This window comes from Cajanus cajan, chromosome 6 (assembly GCF_000230855.2).
Source record: "Cajanus cajan strain Asha chromosome 6, NIPB_CcT2T_4, whole genome shotgun sequence".
Classification (NCBI taxonomy): domain Eukaryota; kingdom Viridiplantae; phylum Streptophyta; class Magnoliopsida; order Fabales; family Fabaceae; genus Cajanus; species Cajanus cajan.
The window spans coordinates 42,056,419-42,077,729 of NC_138522.1; the positions used below are offsets into that span (position 1 = coordinate 42,056,419).

Below are 21,311 nucleotides of genomic sequence, written 5' to 3' on the forward strand. Positions count from 1 at the left end.
AATATATACCGGTAGGTGAAGAGGCTTAACCATCTGAATGTCCCTGCATATTTAATTTTTAAGGAGATTTGAGATAAGATGATTGCAGTAAAAAAAAATATTAAAATTTATAAAAAAAAATTGGTAATAAGTAGTGGGCATTGGGCAATAATATATACCGGTAGGTGAAGAGGCATAACTGCCTAAGTGTCTCTACACTTTTATTTTTTAAGGAGATTTGAGATAGGATGATTGTAGTAAAAAAAAAAAAATTTAAAAGTAGGTAATTAGTAGTGGGAAAAAAATTTGAACAAATGTAAAAATTAATTATAAATCATAAAATTTAAACTAAACTGAATTATTTTAAAAATCAAACTAAATTGAATTAGAAAAAGTAGACTATTTTTATAAAAAGGTGAAAATTAAAAATGTAAAAAAAAAAATAGTCCAATTCAATGGATTAGTCCATGATTCAACGAATCTGATTTCAAAATACATAATTCCAATAAGAATTATGTTAATTTGGTCGGACCTAACAAACCAAATAGATTATTTCATACCAAAAGTTTCCAAACTCAAAACCTACCAAATTTATTTAACTCAATATTTTTATTCTCTTTTGTAAAATTGAAATAAAAAATAAAATAGGAGAATTCCAAAAAAGGATGTCAAAGAACAAATGCACATGTATATACATGACGAATATTAACATGTCTGAAATAATTTATATAACTTTTATTGTAATGTAATATTTATAAATTCCATTATACTTATCTTATTTTTTACACATTCTAAAAGTATTTGAACATTACTTATTTAATTTAGTTTAATTTTTTTACTAATAAAGTATTTCATTTTTTATGTCAAGAATCCAGTTATTAAATTAAATTTTATTATTGAATAGATCAGTTGTATATTTTTTATAAAAGAAATTTACCTCCATTTAACGTATAATATATTGTTTTAAATATAAATAGTTGTTGACTTTAAGATTGACCGATTATATATGCGTGATTTATAAAAAAAAAATGATTATATGATTGCTAAGTGTTTGTATATGTAGAGTGCGTCATCTGTCTTATCTGATTGTTTCCTAACATAACTCTTCCATAAGTATTAAATCGAATAATCAATACACCAAACAATTAGTTAAATAAGGTATTTTACCCATAAAAATATTGGAAAAGAACTCCCTACTCCGTGATGAAGGTGATACTCTGGACCATATAGCGTTGCACATGGGATTTGTGGCAAGTGGCAACCTTTCAGAAAGAGGTTGATCGCCTAAAAAAAATCAGTCTGTCTCTATGAAGAACAGCTTTTGCCAAGCAAGTTGTGTTCTATACAAGATGTCCCCGAAGCTTAGAATGTAACACGCTATAATCTCCCAAAAACAAAGCATAGGTAAACACAAAAATGATCATTATAATCACGTAACATACGCCACCACATTTAGCTTAGCAGCTATGGAGATTGTACGAACCACCTGAATTAACCAAACTTACAATGATGAGCAATATTCATGTGATTCCTACAAAGAGGATAAAGATTGTCATCTGATATATACTTTCTGTACCTGAAGTCATTCATGGAAGAATACCATGCATAATTTTCAAAGAAAAACTTTTATTCTTTAGGGCCCCTCCCACTTCCATATTACATCAAATTCATTTCCTCTGGAAGATTAATGGAGGGAAGTAAGAATGTAAGCAGCTAGTAAGTTGAGGCAATCTAACGGTGTAACCATTTGAACCACATCAAGCAAGATTATCCTCCCCACTAGATGAAGAAGGAGGATGCATGGCAACAAACTTGCCGAGCACTTCAGTTGTTAGAGTATTTTCGAACCTCATAAGGCCCCTTGCACCATTTGGTAAGACGTAATAAGTAATGCTAATGATAATACCAAGGGCGCTTTATTCAAGAGGCCATAGATTGGTGACCCGAAAATCCAACCAAAAAATGGACTTTACCCTTATTCCCCACTATTCGTTTTATATTAGTAATGGTGTCTTCTCTCACATTATATATTCCTTGGCAAAATTTAGAGGCTAGGTGGGACTTTTTAATCTGAATATCATTGGAACCACATTTTATATTTCTCTTTAGGCCTGAGCACGGGGCGGGTTCAGAAGGATTCGGGTTGAAAATATTAAACCCAATCCAAACCGATCCAAAAAAAAAACCCATTTTCGACCGTGAACAGTATTTCGGGTTTGTCAGGTTCGGGTTTTCGGGTCTCTGGTTGATTGGATCGGGTTAGTCGGATTGGGCAAAAAAAAAAGCCCATTTACACTTGATTTTTTTCTCCTTAATTCTCACTTCCTACCACTTAAATCCGCCCCACCAAAGGGCGGAACTTTACATTTTCATCTCAAAAGAATTCAAAACAACAACTAACAACCCATATCTCTTCATCTCAAAACAATTCACAACAAACCAAAAACGACAACAATTCTACGAGTATGGCCTTGCCTTCGCACGCAACGAGCTTCAGTTGGAGAAGCGACCTACTTCAACCACGAGTTTCTTCAAAGCATGGGAATCTCCATCACCAAGCACAGGCTAGAGATCCTCAAGCTGGCGAAGAAGGAGGACTTGGCAGCGAAAACCAGCGCTAACAAGCTTTCTGGGGTCATCAAGAAGTGCCTGAGGAAGTGCTTAAACAAGCTGGTTTCAAAGGAGGATCATCAAGAAGTGAAGGAGATGCCTCCGAAGCCAAGCTGGTACCAAGGGAAGTGAAGAAGGGTGAGGCACAATGGGACCATTGCACTTTCAGGGCCTTTGCACTTTCACATGACTACTCTCGCGACGGTTAGGATTTCTGAGCATAAGAGAAGGTTTTGCGTGAGCAGCGACACTTAGGGTTTTTAGGTTTCCTCTCGCGGTGCTACCTTTAAAAGAATAAATATCATACCTTTTAAGTGTTTTGAGTCGGTCGGGTATGGATACCAACGGGTTCAAATTTTTTAACCTGAACCCGACTAACAAAACCCATTATAAACCGACTCTAACAACCAGAAAAATCGAAAAAACTGCCAAAAACCAGCCGAACTAAAAAATTCACCTGCGGAAACTTCGGATTTGGTCGGGGCGAAATTTTCTGCTCAGCCCTATTTCTCTTTAATCACTAAAACTCAGAGGTCTTTTGGCCTAAATATTAAACCCCACGCAACCTTCATGATAAAAGCCAAATTCACCTACCTATAGCTTTCTTAAGTCCAAGTCCACCCTTTCGCTTGCCGATTACTAACTTCATCTCATGAAAAAGATGTATATATCATGTATATTTATTTGGAGGACGATTACAATATGAATAATTACTAATTCCACAAATCATTCAGTTAGAACTTCATTCAGCACCCATCCATTTTTTTCTACATTATATCCAACGGATATAAACTCACTGGTCCATCAAGGACCAGTTTTTGGTCCCCTGTATTAAATGCAGCCATAAAATAGTTTAGCAAGCTTCATTTTATAACTGAAGCTCAAATACAAGAACTACTGATCACAATCATTTCAAAAATCTATAAAAATAAAAATATAAAAAAGTTAAAAATAAAATAAGTGAAAGAATGTACTGACTAGGGTGTAATAGCACGGAAATAAAAAATAAAAAATAAAAAATAAAAACCAGACAGGGTGAACAAGAAAAATAAACCAGACAGTATCCATTGGATAGGGTGTGCCCATAACGGTATCAATTATGGTTTTGCAAAGAGCGATCCACATGTGAAAGACGAAAATCACCAGATAATTTTGGTATTTCTCTTTCAAAAAATAGGGGAAAAACAAGTTCCTTCAATTGAAGGACCTACCTAAAAATTGGTTTCGGTATACCAGTCTACCAGATGTTAAAAGAAATGTTTTGAGCTAAAATGGACCTAAAGAAGATTTGTTCCTTGCATAAAAAAAATGGTATCCGAGCTCTGGCAAGAAGCAAGCAAAGCATCACACCAGAGCCACAAAATATCCTCAATAGAGAAGCCACCAGCACGACCTGCTGAATCTATCAACAAAATAAATTTGTCTTCAAGCAATTATCTGTTTTGTCCCAAAATAAAAAGCAACATCAGAAAATCAGAAACACTAGAAAGTCATCATCTGCAGAAGTAAAGCATGCAACCAGAAAACAAGAACAATTCTACAGTATGGTTCCTTGCGTGGCATTTAACAGAAGACAAGACACAATTCAGTGTGTTTCATACACAAATACCTTAAAATTGAGCTAATATATACAAAATAATTATGACTTCTGCGCCATTTTCAACATAAGATCTTTTAACATGTTAATCCCATTTCACATTGAAACTAGGTGATAGTAAAATCCAATCTTTGGCTAGTCTAGTTATAGTTATTTATCATTGATATTCATTATGGCATGTCATTCCCACGTTCTCAATCCAGAGGCTCCAAAACATCAAAACCATTGATTAGTACCCTGCTAATTTAGTGTCAAAAATTCTACAAGTATTTCTACACAGACATGCCATTCTAACTTTTAAATGCATTTTACAGCCACCTAAAAGTTCCTGTTACTTGTTAGGCATAAGACTTTTCTTTAAAATATGTGACAAGTTTCAATGTCTGCTTGATGATGACACACTTTCTCTATACCCAATAACATCATAAATAACATGAATTATATTGCAATCCAGAGAGTATGAGTCAAAACTGTTAACAAGATCGAAAAGGCAAAAGCATGTTTAAGCAATAACTCATAAGCACCAGGGTATTAACTCAGGAAAAACTTGATCAATCATTTCTTTTCAAATAACTATACCCAATAACATCATCAGAAACATGAATTATATAGCAATCCAGAAAGTATGAGACAAAACTGTTAACAAGAACGAAAATGCAAAAGCATGTTTAGGCAATAACTCATAAGCACGAGGTATTAACTCAGGAAAAACATGATCAATCATTGCTTTTCAAATATGCAAAAACCATCCATGTCTAAAATATTTATTGCTGATACTTTATGGGAACATTTTATGAAGTTAGTCATGGAAATGCGACAATATGTTGTGTGTTGTCTTAATCTACTTTTAGATTAATTTTGCAGGTATTTAGATTAAAACAAAATAACTTTCATTGTACGATTTCATCATGAATTTCAAAATTACTTTGACCAGATAGCCATAAATGGATACCTAGAAGCAAATCAGTTCTTCAGTAGAAAATAATTTATCATACTGTATTAAATTTAATCATTACCTTTTCTAGCTTATCATCTTCGACAGGAAATTGAGAATATACAAGCAGAGCCTTGTGGTTACCAACACACTCTGCAGAACTATCATACATGTTTTATTTAGAAATTGTTTCTTGCACTGCATGTGTCACCACATTTGCATCTGAATTTATCTAACTGCTACCGAAATTTGGGCAGACCCGTAGAGTCAGTTTGGAATATTTCAACTTCATTCTGAGCCATCTCTGATAAGCAAGATTTATTGGCTTTACTAACACCATCATCACTTTGTTTGTCAAAGTTTAATATACCTCCACCAAGAGGAACAGATACACATCCTTGTGATTGTCCCTGCATAATGCTTGTAGTATATGCATCTACAGCAATATTGCTGCAAGAAACAATGCCTAACTGTGGCTCCATGCAACCAGAATCAACAGCTTTCAGTGCACCAAAGGTTCCATTGGAGATATTATTCACATTATCATGAAAAGCAGATGGGTGCTGATCCCCAGTTAGAGCAAATAAGTTACTTTCAGAACTTCTGTGCAACAGATTGTCCATCATGCTATTTTGGTCACTCAAGGAACTCCTTTCCTGTAAACATCTTATCACAGCTTCCTCACTTGAAAGAATATGATTATCACTAACATCCTTAGTTAATTTAAGATCAGAAGCAAAATCAAATCCACCATACTCGGATGCATCTTGTGTGCAAGAGCTAAAAGAAACATTACTGATGTAACCACTGTGAACACATTTTCTTTCATCAATAGATGCGCTAAATAAATCACTGTCAAAAATATTTTCCTCAGCAGAGTCCTTCAGCATGGAAGTCTGTGTTCTGTCCACATTACTTATAGATGTATTTTTAAGTTCATTCTGAGAGGAGACAAGTGAACAACCCTCAGAACTACTCTGCAGCTTAGCATTAGTAGAAACATCTTTAATTTCAGCCTGGTCTCTGCTACAAAAAATTTGTTGTTTGTCATCCTTGATGGCCTTTCCATCTCTAATCTCCATCATATCCTCTAGTGAACTAGTAAGATATACATCATCTAAATTTTTATCAGCAAATATTTTCTGCTCAGAATTTGGAGCCAGCATGCTGCTTTCAAGACTTGATTTCTGAATGTTCTCTTCCACTAATTTCTCAGAAAGCCCAAGCCTATTGTTGTCAACATGTGCCTGTTCATTTCCACAAGGAACAGTTTCACAGCTTCCAGCATCTCTATCCTGACTAACAAAATTACCAATGCCACCTTTTATGCATGTGGCAGCATTTATTTCATCAGAAAACTGACCATTGGCCCTGTTATCATTGGAGAAAGGAGTTGGAAAAACTAAAGGAATGTAAAGATTGCATGCAGCATCACTAGCCTCAACAGCAGCAACCAACTTCTCACTGTGTACATTACCAAGTTTATCCTCCACAAGAGAACATCCCTGAACTGAATTTCCATCATTCTTATCAGACTTCAATAGTTGCTTATCTTCAGTTTGATGGACAAAGTCTCTAAAGGCTCCACCAGTAGTATCTGCTAATTTACAACCCAAAGACAGATCACTATTGAAATTTTCACACCCAATTGATAATGGTGCGGTGGCCTGCTTCTCATGACTAGAGTGTATAGATGCACCAGCTAAAGACAAATAACTCGTATTGGCATCAGTCTTCATGTCTCCGGTAGGAGCATGACCAACAATCTGTGTGTGTATTAAAAAAAAATGTTAATTTTGTAATTGGAATAGAAAAAAGAAATAAAACATTACAAATATTAGCTTACACTTCCAGAAGCCATGTTCATACTACTGGATAATTGCTGAGACCCATCAATATAACTAGATTTTAAATAGTTTCTATCTTGAGCGCCAGAAACAGAAAGCAAGTGTGCAGAAATCTCTTTGCACGACTCAAACTGGTGTCCTCCAGGACTGGATGGAATCAAATTAGGGAAATTGCATAAGAATCCATCGTGAATAACAGTTATAAACACCAGAAAGCAATAGTCAATATATGTATAATTTGAACCAATAAAATTTAGGTTACAGCTGCTACAGAGTAAATATCCTCATACTTCACAAGTCATAGTAAAGAGTAAATGCTTAAAACAATTTCATTCCTTAAGCATTAATTTTATCAATTTCATCTAAAACTTCAAATCCCCAATCCTTACATCTCTCCATCCATTTCATTACGATTTTTTACAAAAAATGCTGCATTTTGAGGTGAAATAGTATCACACGAGCTTTTTCTATTGACAGAATTATAGTAAAACAGATGGAAGAATGGGACTGTTGGGGATTTGATTTAGAGTGAATAAATAAATAAATAAAATCAATTCCCAAGGAGAAAAATTGATAGAGGATGCATGTGTGGTGGCTGCAAAAACAAAATGGATATTACTCTAAATATTACCAAGAAAATAGGATAACAAAATAAGTTTAAGAGAAATTGCAACACTTCAGTCCAATATAATTCAAAGATCATACTCAAGCAGAGATTCAAAAGTAGAAGATATCCAAATCATAATGTGGATACAGTGAAAATCAAATATGTAAGAAATTTAAGGTTCATTATTAGGAGTCTATGATGGGACATGGGAAATAGTACAGAGACCACATATATTAAACTATAAAATAGGAAACTAATCTTAAGAGAGCATCAGAGATGTTCTAAGCAATGACTAGGGTACTTTTTTATATTTCCATATTCTAATACAGTAACACTCCCCCTCAGGCTAAAGCTTACTAGGCTATAAGAAATCAAACTACATAATCTGAGATTGTAACTAGTCAACAATTTTTTTGGACTATTGTGGAGCCCCATTTGATACTTCTGAGAAAGTCATAAGTGTATGTTGATGTCTATGATCTCATAGTCATGACAAAAAATGGCAAAGCTGTCAAAATGATGTTACAATAGTGGGGGATCAGCATCAGAGGTTTGAAACACCAAAAAAAAAATGTGCAACAGGAGTTAGGAAACCAGACAAAAACACGGATGTTGGGGCATGCGAGATGTCATGGTGATAAAATAAACCAATGAAAGAATGGCCAAAATAAAGAACACAGCTAGGGACCACTGAAAGGAGGACAGATAGCAAGAGAATTATCTGAAACACACTGGTAAAATAATGTGGTAGAAGAAAACAATGGAAAAGATGGCCAGAATAAAGAAAATAGTCAAAGATTGCCAAAAGGAGAACGGGTAGCTAGAAAATTGTCTAAAGCAAGCCGGTAAAATGCAGTGTCCCGGTGTCCTATATTTTGAGCATTAGTCAGATCCTAATGTCCATATCGTGTCCGATATCCATGTCAGAGTCAGTGTTTTGTAGCCCAAAATGTCAATCCTAATCCTAATGAATGAAAATAAAGAAATATGGCAACACAATATATTTTGATAATTACATTACACGTAATTAGACACATGTGTGTTTCCAATCAAGATCCCTTGATTGTCATAACATTTGGCACCTAATTAAGATCAATTAATTTTATTTCATTTATTTATTTATTTCTTTCAATTGGATTGAGTTTTGGTGCAATGGTAATGATGTTACCTAGAAGTCACGATTCACGAGTATCTTGGAAAAAGCCTTTTCACTTGTGAGGGACAGGCTATACATATATCCTCCCTAAACCCCACACCTTGTGCACTTGGCTACCCTACATTTTATTTCTTTCAATTTCAATTAAATTGTCCTTTCTAAATAAAATGAAGTCAGGTATCTCATACGAAACAAAAATGTCCACAAAACTCCAATTTGGCCCAAAATCTTTGTTACTTGCAAAAGTTATTAAACTCAAACTCACCAGTTTGGTCAAAGTCGCCATTTAGATAGCCATCGAAACTGTTAAAAACTCGTTTACCCCATATGAGTTTTGAAAACTCAATGACTCGGCCACTTTTTTCCAGAATGAATCCTGTTTCATTGGAAAGGAAAAAAAAAAACCAGTCCTAATTGTGCATCCTCTCTCACTCATTAACAAGGTAAGACACCACAGGGGCATTGGTTGTTTGATAGAGAAGTGGATTGTTTCATAAGTATAGCAATTTGCTTGTGCTCCCTGAATTACTCGATGTAGGACTTTGGTGGTGGCAAAGAAAAACAGATAAGCAAGCAACAAGGCACTTTTATTTGATGTGGGCCACACTCTCACGAAACATAAATTACAATTAATATCTATATCTTCTATCATGCCTTCAATTAACATGCTCAATGAATTGCTTGTGCTCCCTAAATTACTTGATGTGGGACTTTGGCAGTGGCAAAGAAAAACAAATAAGACAACAAGGCACTTATATTTGATGAAGGCTACACCCAAACAGAACATAAATTACAATTAGTATCTATATCTTCTATCAGGCCTTCAATTAACACGCTCAGGTTCAGAGAACTTATTAATATGCTACTCTATGAATTTCATATAGAGCATTTAAGTGATAAGAAATATTCCCATACCAATTGATTTGAATCAGTCCCTCCCCTCATGCCCAACTTTTTACTCTTTTGTTAGAATTTAATTTAACATCTTCAAACTCTTTCTAATGATAGAGTAGACTAGTGGCAAGGAGATGAGTAGTTTTCATTCAGTCATGAACTTAAAATAATGTCCAAAGAGATAGGGCAGCAATTGGATTTAAATTAATCTACGTTTTGGAAAACAACTATTCCTCTCATCCTTAAGAGACTCAAGTGTTCGTACATTTATATTTGTAATCTAGAAAAAAGAAGAAAAAAATTATCCTATTGCCATTTTTTCCTGTTTTCATTGCATGTGCAAAGAAATGTCATGCTTTACATAAAAATTCATAGATTTGTGAAACTCAATTCCGAGATGCAGCAATTCAGATCGCATCCACAATAGTTTTTGAAGCTGAAACACACCTTGAATTGTCTGAATCACAAGAATTGCATCTTGAACCATCCATATTGACCATCTAGTGACTTGTTTTTTTAGTGGCTGGCTATACCAATGACTTTGTGCATTCATTCTTCTATTATTGTCATTAATGTTACAACTTGAATCTTGATTATTTTGAAGATTATACTTCACTGAATTAGCTATAACATTGTTGTCAACAATATTCCGATTAAGATTGTAGGATTCACGATTCTACAATTTTCTCCCTTAACAGGGTGCCGAATAAGACCTGGAATAAGTGATACCACAGTAAGATTGCAATCTTCCTTGTGTAATCAAGGGAGCGCCATGATGTGCAGATCTTAGAGATAAGTTCTCTGGGTCAGGTTTCACAACCCAATTCGTCTAGACTCGAGAATTCAACCCATTTCACAACCCTAAAATCTTCATCTCCTTGTTTTTGTGGCTAATTACAAGTTATTTTGGACCTATCAGTTATGACTACTTATGAGTTAAAAATCAATGAATATGAATTTTCAATTTAAGTTTAGTTAATGTTAAATATTCACAATATATTTTCCTTATATATGTCATTTTTATCATGTGTATATCTTTATATATAATGTATAATTTTGCAACTTTTGGCTGGATCTTACAATTCATGTTACAAACCTTTGATTTACAAACTTTCAACCCCCTCTAGATCCTTAGTAAGATCTCAATTTTAACAACAATGAGCTATTTGGCTATCTTTTTGGTCCAAGGGGAGGCTCAGACAGGGAAGGTAGAGAAAGGGTAAAATAACAAGAGGCGAAGGACATTGCGGGGAATCGAACTCGGGCATTTACAATTCACATCACAATGCTTAACCAACTGAACTGACTTGAGGAAAGAACTATTTTACCAACATTGACGCTTTTTAATTTCTTTTATGTTAAAATCAGTGTTATTAACACCAGACCGTTCACAACTCAGTCAAAGTACTGGATTGGTAAGTTACTAATCGAACAACCGAGTTGTTAGTTGAATCGCATGAACCGGTATATATAATAAAATATTTTATACTATATATATTATATGTGTGACAATGTGTACCAAAGAACCAATGTGGTTCAATGGTAAGTTCTTTGTTTGAGAAACATGGAGATGTTGGGATCGAATCCGACGTCGAGCAGATTTTATATTTTTTTACAAAGCACACATGACACATTGGGCCACATACATTTAAGCAAAAGTCACTTCCCAAAGCAGCAGCAGGCCACGCATCCTTGGGCTTGTGCGAAAAGTGGTCCGACCGGAAACAGGTTTCACCGGTTAAATCCGATTTCTTTTTGGCCGGTTTGGTGACATCATCACTAGGCCAGCCACATTTCGGTTCCATGATGACTCGACTCGCTTGTATTAAATAACACTAATTAAAATATCTTTTAATGGTATTTCAATTATTGATCATTAATCTTAATATTCGCAATTTAGGAAAGATTATGGAAATAGGACTTTGGATTCATGAGTCAAATCCCAACTTGACAACCATGACCTAGAAATGACATTTACAACACTTTCATTCATAAACCTAGCCAAATTTTAAAGGAGCACCTATCTGAATTCTAGAGGAAAACTGCAAACAATTCAGATACCGTAGTAGGAACACCTAAAACTCAGATGCATACATCATGAGTCAGTTTTTATAAAGTTAAAGATGAAGTGCAGAAGCTCAATCCTTCATCCCCCATCCTTGAAACACAGACCAAAGTTATAAAAAAACAAAATAAAATAAATAAATAAAAAGTCTGCCACCACAATTTCGACTGTAACGTCAAGGATTGTGGCCCCAAATATGTTCGCAATATCAAGAATAGCTACATGAAAAACCTAAAACCTTGCACAGAAGCATTAAACAGCTCTCCGCAGTTTCCAAGCATATACAGACAGGAAAATGAAAGCACAGTTCAAAGTATCTAGACATTGAATTCGAAGCAGTAATCAAAGGACAAACGCATGCAATTAGAGACTATATGGAAAGGAAAATGAATAGAAAAAACCTTACGTAACGGCGACAAACAACGGAAGCACGACCTGCCCTCTTCAAAAGAGTAAGCACGACGTTCCATCCCGCAGGTAACAGGTCGCAGAAATCACTAGCAGGCACAATCCTCCTCTTCTTCCTCTGACTCGCCCACTCTCCATTCAAAGTCTCCAAGAATTCCAACAACTGCGACTCCGTCTCCAAACCTAGGGTCCTTCTCTTCAACTCCTCCCCAAATGGATCCCCGTCCAAACGAACCGCGTCAACCACGAAACCCTGATCGATAACCGTTGCCGCCACGTTGCCCTCGCCGTTACCGTTACCGTTACCATCGACGTCAACCTTCACCGGCTCCTCCGCGAAAACCGTTACCGAATTCTCGTTCTTCCGCGGCCGGCCGCGCTTCCGCTTCCTCTGGCCGCCGTCCACGACGTCAATCGGAACGTTCCGGAGCGTGGCGTATTCCGGAAGCGGTGGCTTGAACTCGACCTGGACAGGAACGAGGCGGCGGTCCTCGGCGTCATTGCGGCGCGACGCGTTGCGGAGAGGCTCGACGCCGAAGAGCTGTTGCAGCAGAGCGATGATTTGGGAGTTTTCCTGGTCGACGGGCTCGGGAATGTGGAGGGGAATGTGGAATGAGGAGGAGGAGGCGGGAACGGCGGAGTTTGGTTTTTGTTTGTTGAGGCGGAGTTTGGAGTAGGTCTGCTTGCGGCTGCCGGCGGACTCGTTGAAAACGGAACGGTCGATTTTGGGGATTACGGAGTCGTCTTCGGTGCGGCGGTGGCGGTGAGTGGCGCCGGAGAGGGAGAGGGTGTAGAGTTCGGATTGAGAGAGGAGGCGGAGGTCGACCAGAGGAAGCGAGTCGATGTGGTCGGGGGAGGGTTCCGGCGTCGCCATGGGCATTGCCTATGGCCACCGTGGTTTCGAGTGAATCTCAATTCGAGGGAATTCCTGTAAATCTTGCACGCCCTCACGCTTCTTCCAACTTTCAAGTTTCAACTGTTTTCACTATTCTTTTTATAAGGGTTTTTTTTTTATTTTGGGATAATTACAACGCTCGGAGATTAAATAATAAAAACCCTGAATTGTCCTCAGAACTTATCGACTGAATGTCTCTGAGAGGGAGAAATTGAATAGTGGGGTCCAATATCGCTCGGGGCAATAAAGATCCGAACCGAAATCTTGGGTTTTTTTAATTGAAAAAAATTTATGTAATATTTTCCATCACGCTAATTTTAATAAACTCAATTTTTAAAATTAACTATCAAGCATTTTTGTGCTATCAAAAAAATATATCATGCATTTTAAAGATGAATTTTTTAATTATATAATTAGCTATTGATGATTAAATTTTTATTTTTTAAAAAATTAATATATTTTAAATTATTCTAATCTAATGCAATATCTTATGTTACTTAAAATATAATAAGTAAATAGCATCAAAATATAAAAATTAAAATTCTTGATTTAATAAATTATACTCGGGTGATGTTATATGTATATTGATAATTTGGTATTATTTATTATAAAACATAAATTTAAATATATTTTTAATACTCACAAAATTAGCGAAATTTAATTTTGTTACCTGTGAATTTTTTTATTTTTTATTTTTTTAAAATTTGTAAATATTCATTTTTATCTTTGTAAAATATTTTATATATTTGTAAAATAAGTAAATTTTAATTTTAGTCTTCATAAAATATTTTTTATCTCTCTTAAATCTAAAACGGTCATTTTTTATCTCATTTTAAGATAGGTAAATGAAATTTATTTTAAGGACTAATAAAAAAAATTAAAGGTGTCATATACTAACTAACATGATATCACTAACAGTTATGATGACACTTGAAATGGTCATTTGACCTTTTAGTAAACAAATAAGCAATTTGAAATAATTATATAATAACATAGGAATTAAAAAAATAATTCTAAAGAATTATAATGACTAAAATCAAAATTTGCTCATTTTGCAAAAACTAAAAATACACTTAAGCCTAAAATATATCATAATTTAATTTTTATATTTATTTAATTTATCATTTAATTATACTTGATGTTCATGTTGATATACTATTTTGATAATTCAAGTCTAAACTTACATGAGAGTACATCAATAATTTTATCATTTTGATTCTCTTTCTTCTTATGATTCTTACATATTCCCTTTATAATTCACTTGATAGCCTTCAAATACACCTGTCAAAGGAGGAGAAGTGCAGTATCTACAAAAGCACTCCAACAAAATTAGTCTTTTGAGTCTAAACAAACCAATAATTAGTTTTATAATAATGCAAAAAGTATTTTTCTCTCTCTAAATATCATTATTTATATTAACCTTACAGGAACATAGGGTAAGCCCATTAACGGTTATAACATTTTTAATAATTTTTTCCTTTTGCCACGCCTTTTTGTTATGAAGTCCATTTGTTTTTTTTATTATAAACCATATTTATCTTTCATTAAAGAGAAATTTATTCAAGTTGGATAAGAATATTATGGATTTTTTTATCAACTAAAATTTATGATAATAGACAAGATAAAAATAGTTGTTTTGAGTTTAATTTACAAAAGAGTCATGGGAGAAATCATAAAATAAAAAAGGAAGAAAGAAAGGCATGACAAAAATCTCACTTTTTGTTACTTAAAATATTATTAGACAACTTTTTGTCTCAAGTACAAAAACACTCGCTATCATATTTGTGACATCCTTACTACCCTAACACATAAAGCGTAATAATGTAATTAAATTAAGGAAATAAATTTTTCAACACTGATAAAAGGGTTCACATTAAAAACCTTCACTAATGTTCTTCAATATCCAAAATGATTGAAAATGAACATTGGAAAAATAAAATGTAAGAGTTTACAAATTATTTTTAAAGTAATAAGTACAATTCCAAATCCATATAAAAAAATTCATGTCCTAGAAATCCTCTGCCCCGATGTCACAATATCAAAGCATACCCACAATTCAACCGTTGGCATTCTAGATGCCACTCATAGTCAGATCTTCCTCACCTAAAACATCCACAATTGCACGGTGAGAAAAGAAAACATCTATATGTAAAGCACACAAGGAAAAACACAATATAATCTCATCAATTATTGAAGTCTTTACAAACATATCCATACATTCTAATTCTATCAATCATGCATCATATTCACATCACAATTTCACAATCACACCAGTCTATCACAAATCTTGCAATTAACACTATGCCAATGGTCACGCCACCTCAAGGTCGTGCCACTCTAGATATAAGTGATACGTATTAATTGCCTCACTTATCCCACACCATGTCAGGGGCACGCTCGTCCTTGTAGCATCACTTACTCAAGGTTCGTCTCATCCCTGGTCATATGTGTGAGGAACCACAATAACATCACAATCACAATCATCACAAATCTTACTATGTCAAGGTCACGCTACCCTTCAGCCTAGGGTCGTGCTCACCCCTGACATCATACTGTGTCAAGGTCACGCTACCCTTTTAGTAGCCTAGGGTCGTGCTCACCCCTGACATAACATTGTGCCAAGGTCACGCTACCCTTTTAACAGTATAGGGCCGTGCTCACCCCTGGTCATCAATATGAGGATCCACAACCACATCTCATTCACATTCCACACATCTCATTTCATAACTCAAATTCATATCACATACACAATTCCATATCACATACACAACAGATAAGTCCAACAAAATAAGGGTTTACACACCCCTCAAGCAATTCACATCTAGATCATCAATTCTTAACAAGTAATATAACAATAACATTCATAAATTAATATAATAATTAATGGAATTACCAATTTAATATAATCTTAACATAAACGGTAAAACCTCCAATTATTCCAAAACTTAACTCACAGACACTTTTCTACAGTTTCGTTCTCTCTCCCAGATCATCATTCTTACAAATTATTAGCATATTTCTAATCCTCAACACATACAGAATCTAATGGGATCATCAATTCCTCAAACAGAAATAATCCAATTTTTTCAAAACCTAGCTTACAGGAACTTTTCTATAATTTTGTTCTCTCTCCCAAATCATCATTCTTACAATTTAAATATATATTTCTAATCCTCAATACATGTAAAATCTAATGGGATCAACAATTTCTCAAACAGAAATAATTATAAAATTACTCATAATCTTAAGGGACTCTTCCTCTACCCAATTTTCTCATGTAACTCTACATATAAATAATCCTTTTTTTTTCCCGTACCTTGATATGTAGAAGTTGAACCTACACAAGATCTGGTTAGTCTCCCTCGCTGGGTTCCCCTCGGTCTAAAGAAGAAAGTAGAGGGAAAGAAGAGAGAGCAGAAGAAAAGAAATCAGAAAATGAGAGGTGTCCTTTTTGGGAGTGGTAGGAACGACCCGTTCCAAATCCGGAACAGCCCGTTCTAGACCCTTAAATCACGACTAAAAATCACATCCAGAACGGCCCGTTCTCAAACCAAAACGGCCCGTTCTGAGGTGCATTTAATAATCACAACGGTCATATTTTGGAATGGTCCGTTCTCAACTCTGGAACTGCCCGTTATTAACTAAGAATCATAGGCAAATTTAATGGTTTGGAACGGCCCGTTCCAAATCCGGAACGGCCCGTTCCAAATCCGGAACGGCCCGTTCCGGGCTACCAAAAGTAGGTCTATTTAGTAATTTGGAACGACTCGTTCCAATTTTGAAACGGTCCGTTCTGGGCTACTAAACTACTTTAATTGGGCTATTGGCCCAGTAAAAATTGGGTTGTTACAATATTGATATACCAATATACCCAACTGTGAGTCATATTCGCCTAACACCACCACCATTGCCACTTACTACCATCACCATAGCCCACTATTATCATTGCCATCACCCATCATCACTTTATCTTTATCATTATCATTGTTATTGTCATTATCACTATTATTATTGTAGTTATCATAATTTTTGTCACCATTGTTCTCGTTATGATGATAATAATTAATATTAAAAATATATTATAATAAATTTAAAATTCACCGAGAGCAAAAAGTTGTTTAGTAACTTGAGCATTTGATTCATGTTATTTTTTTTGTATTTTGTACTTTAATATGTATCAATCACACCTTATAGGTAAAACTACTGTATTTGATCTCGGTATATATATATATATATATATAAAGAATCCATTAAATTTAAAGTTTTTAATGTATAGATAAAGTCTGTAAATTTTTAAAAATTTTGAAAATCATTTTGATACTTCGTTTCATTAATTCAAATTGATGGATAATCATAAAATAATTTTATACGTTAATTTGAATTTATGAAACAAAATATCAAATAATTTTTTTATTTTTTAAAAATTTATAAATTTAATATAAATATTAAAAATTTTAAATTCAATGATTGAATCATTGAAATTCGATATAGAACACAAATTATTAAACAAAATAAATATAAATAAACTTATAAAATAAACAAATCCTTCTTTCTATATATATATATATATTAATATAATCGAATATCATCTAATATCATCGATAAGATTCAAAATAATCGATATTTGGATTCTTTCAACATGCAAATAGGAATTCGAGTTGTATATAAATTTTTTCTTGAATAAAAGAATAACTTTTTTATTTTTATTTTCTATATCTCAAAAGAAATTAGTTTTTAATCGTAAGTCAGATGATATCTCTATCAAATATAAAAAAAAAATACTTATTCTCAAATAGATTGTGGTTGGATTCAAATAAATAATGCTATTAAAATTTCACGTGGAAGTGTCGATTAAAACTAAAAATAAACACTTTCTATGTGAGACAAATACCCTTCATTTGTAATAAAAGAAAATAAAAAATACATTCAATATTAAAATCAAAGATATTGAAGATTTTATGATTATATTAAAAATAGTAATTTCAATAATTGATATTTTTTTTTTCAAAATAGGTTGTGTTTTGGATTTAAATAAACAACCTTAATAAAGCTTAATTTTGAATAAAAACAGAGATAAACTCATCCATTATAAAACAAACACGAAACATCTTAAACTTTTTTATTTCAACATCTTTCTCCACTTCTTATCTAATTCAATTTTTATTTATTATATTTATTTATAAATTAAATATTAATATTTTAAAATAAGTTATCAATACATAAAAATAATTTTATATTACAATATAACTATTTATATTTTTAAAATATCTATTTGTACAAATTTTAATATAATATTTATATTTAAACATAATATCTATTTATATAATTTATTTTAAATTTTAATTATATATAATAAACATGTCTATATATTATATATGTTAAAATATTAGTTAATTAATATAAAAAAGACAATTGATTAAAAAAATAATGATAGTACATGCCCAAATTAACGTAATAATGAAAAATAAGTGCATATAATTAGTTTAATTAAACGTAATTGGCGTCAACATGTAATTAAGCGACCAGTAAACATTAATTATAATATATTAGTGGGGTTGAGACGTTTCGTATCTCTATTAAAGATAAAATAAAAATAAAAATTAGGTAATAAAAATATGTTGGTCTAACTAGTATTATGATTAGCCTAAGGTCTTGAATTTGATTAAAAAAAACTGTTATTTTTAAATTTTTTAAAATTGAAGTATATAGTGGTCAACAAAATATGGAGACTAAGGTAGTTACTAAAATGAGTATTCTCTTTATATATTAATTAATATAGATATTGTGTTAATTTATTATTCTAATTATGGAAGTGAAGTTTTAGATTCAAGTCCTGTGGATGAAAAAAAAATGCGATCAATAAGAAGATTTCACTAAAGGTAGTTGGATTTGACAATGACACTCTATCCTTCATACATAGATTCAATATCATTAGATAATAATCTTAAAAAAAATACTTTATCCGGTCATCACAACACTCCATACATATATAAATCAAAAGACAACAATTATACATTGCAATTCCAAGCAAGATTCAATTTTAATTCCTCCCTCATGACCTATGGGATTGAGAACAAATAATTTACACCCAAAGCAAGGTTGTCACTCCCCATTTACATTTATGGATGCTAAATTCTTTGTTTAGATCCCCGAACTCTTCTCCGTCTCTAGTTATCATTCTTCTTCAGATCACAAGATGCACGAATTAATTTTTGTGAAGTAAGACAACATTAACCTTACTAATGCATTTATAATAAATGTTATCCCTAAATCATGTGTAGTTCATTGACAAAAAGTCCAATTAATTATTTCTCACTATTTTAAAAATAAACAAATAAATAATATTTGTTATTATTTAAAAATATCACTTATAATATAATACTATCCTAATTAATTAATTAAAAATATCTTTAATAATTTATTAAGAAAATTTGGGATGTTAAACTGCCAAAGATTAACCATTAATAAAAATCTGAGATACTTTACACTAATAACATAATAAATAATTTTAAAAATAAAAAAGTTTTGGATAAATATTATCAAAACACTAGTGGGGTCGAGGCACTTCGTGCCTCTATTAAAGATAAAATAAAAATAAAAATTAAGTAATAAAAATACGAGTTAATTACTTATACACTGCCAGTGTAAAAAATTTTTACACTGGCAGTCAATCATATCTTTTAATAGTGTCATGTTAGTTACTTATTTAATGAAATAATGATAAAATAAATAACTTTAAAACATATGATTGGTTGTCAGTGTAAAAAACTTTACACTGACAATGTATGGATGATTAACTCTAAAAATATATTGGTCTAACTAGTGTTATAATTAGTTCATTAGTTTCAAATTCTTGAATTTGATTAAAAATATTATTTTTTTTTCTAATTTTTTTAAAACAAAAAGGTATAATTGTCAACAAAATTTAAAGAGATAGTTACTAAAAAAGAATATCTTATTTATATATTAGTATATATATATATATATATATATATATATATATATATATTATAATACTTTTAATTGTTTTTCTTTGGCGAGATCATTTATAAGAATTTTTCTCAACCTTTCATATCTTTCTTTTCTCTTTTTTCTACAACCTCTTGTTTATTTTAATAAATCTTTTTTGTTATTTCTAAATTAAATTTCAACTAGTGTTTTATGTTTAGTATATATAACTATATGATCATGTTTAGGGATTGGTTAATAGCTTTGGAAATTTCAACCTCTTATATTTTGTTGAGTTTATAAATTAGAGTTGGTTAAAGACTAAAAAGGACCATTATTTACTTTCTAGACTTTTGAATGTTGAACCCAATGACATGTTTAGAAGTGCGTTAATTAGGTGCACCATTCTAGGACATGTAGGTTAGTTGTGAGGGATAATATTTGTTAGAGTGGTCATGGTGGCTAAATGATGTTATGATTATACAATGAATGAAAGTAATAGCTTAATATTACATATGAATGTGTTTCGTTTGGCTTGTATGTTTGATATGTTGGTGTTGGTATGTTTGCAACAATGTCTTTGTCATGACTATTATAGAAGATTTATGTAAATCATTATTCACTTTGTAAGGTTTGGGTTTTTTATGCACAAACTTTGTTCTTGAAGTTGTTATACATCACGTACTAATTGACTTTCACAATAACAATATTGACGGCTAACTTTTAGTTTTTTGGTGTTTAAAGGAAGTGAAAAAATCATGTCTCATAATTATTTGAATATTATTTATAACCCAATTCTCAAATCTAAAAGGATAAAATACACAAACAATTAAACACATAATTGTTAAAAAAAATGACTTAATATAAATTTATATGAGACTATAAGTTATTATTATTAAAAATCACTACATATTAAAAAATAGATCAATAATGGTGACATGGTAGTTTTGAAATCTGGACTGAGCCAGTCGATCTTACTAGGAACCGGTCTTATTGACCCAAAGAACCATTATATATTGAGTAGTGAAAATTCGGTCAAATTGATTTGAATCGGTGCATTTAATTTTTTTAAAATTTAATTTAAAATATTTTTTATATAAAAATATAAATTAAAATTACTTATTTTTAATAATTTTTTCATAAATATAATTTAAACATTTATATTAATTTACAATTTTTAATATATTTATTTTTTATAGTTTATATTATATTAATTTGATAATTTTTATTTTAGATGTAAACTTGTATTATTAATTGATATTATCATATTTTATTAAAACTTAGACTTAAATATTATATTATACATAGTTTAAAATTTTACATATACATAATATTAAGAATTTATAAGTAACATTTTATTTTAATTTGTAG

At 32.2% G+C, this 21,311-nt stretch overlaps 1 protein-coding gene across 1 annotated transcript; it reads right to left on the minus strand.

The window, feature by feature from the left end:
* Positions 1-3,625: 3,625 nt before the first annotated feature.
* Positions 3,626-13,094, minus strand: LOC109795010 (uncharacterized). The gene is made up of 4 exons (XM_020354419.3): positions 12,091-13,094; positions 6,967-7,114; positions 5,203-6,886; positions 3,626-4,026 (listed from the first exon to the last, which is right to left on the minus strand). Exons 1-3 carry the CDS (start codon positions 12,975-12,977, stop codon positions 5,360-5,362), a joined length of 2,562 nt encoding a protein of 853 aa, XP_020210008.1. The 5' UTR covers positions 12,978-13,094; the 3' UTR covers positions 3,626-4,026; positions 5,203-5,359.
* Between the last annotated feature and the right edge of the window lie 8,217 nt (positions 13,095-21,311).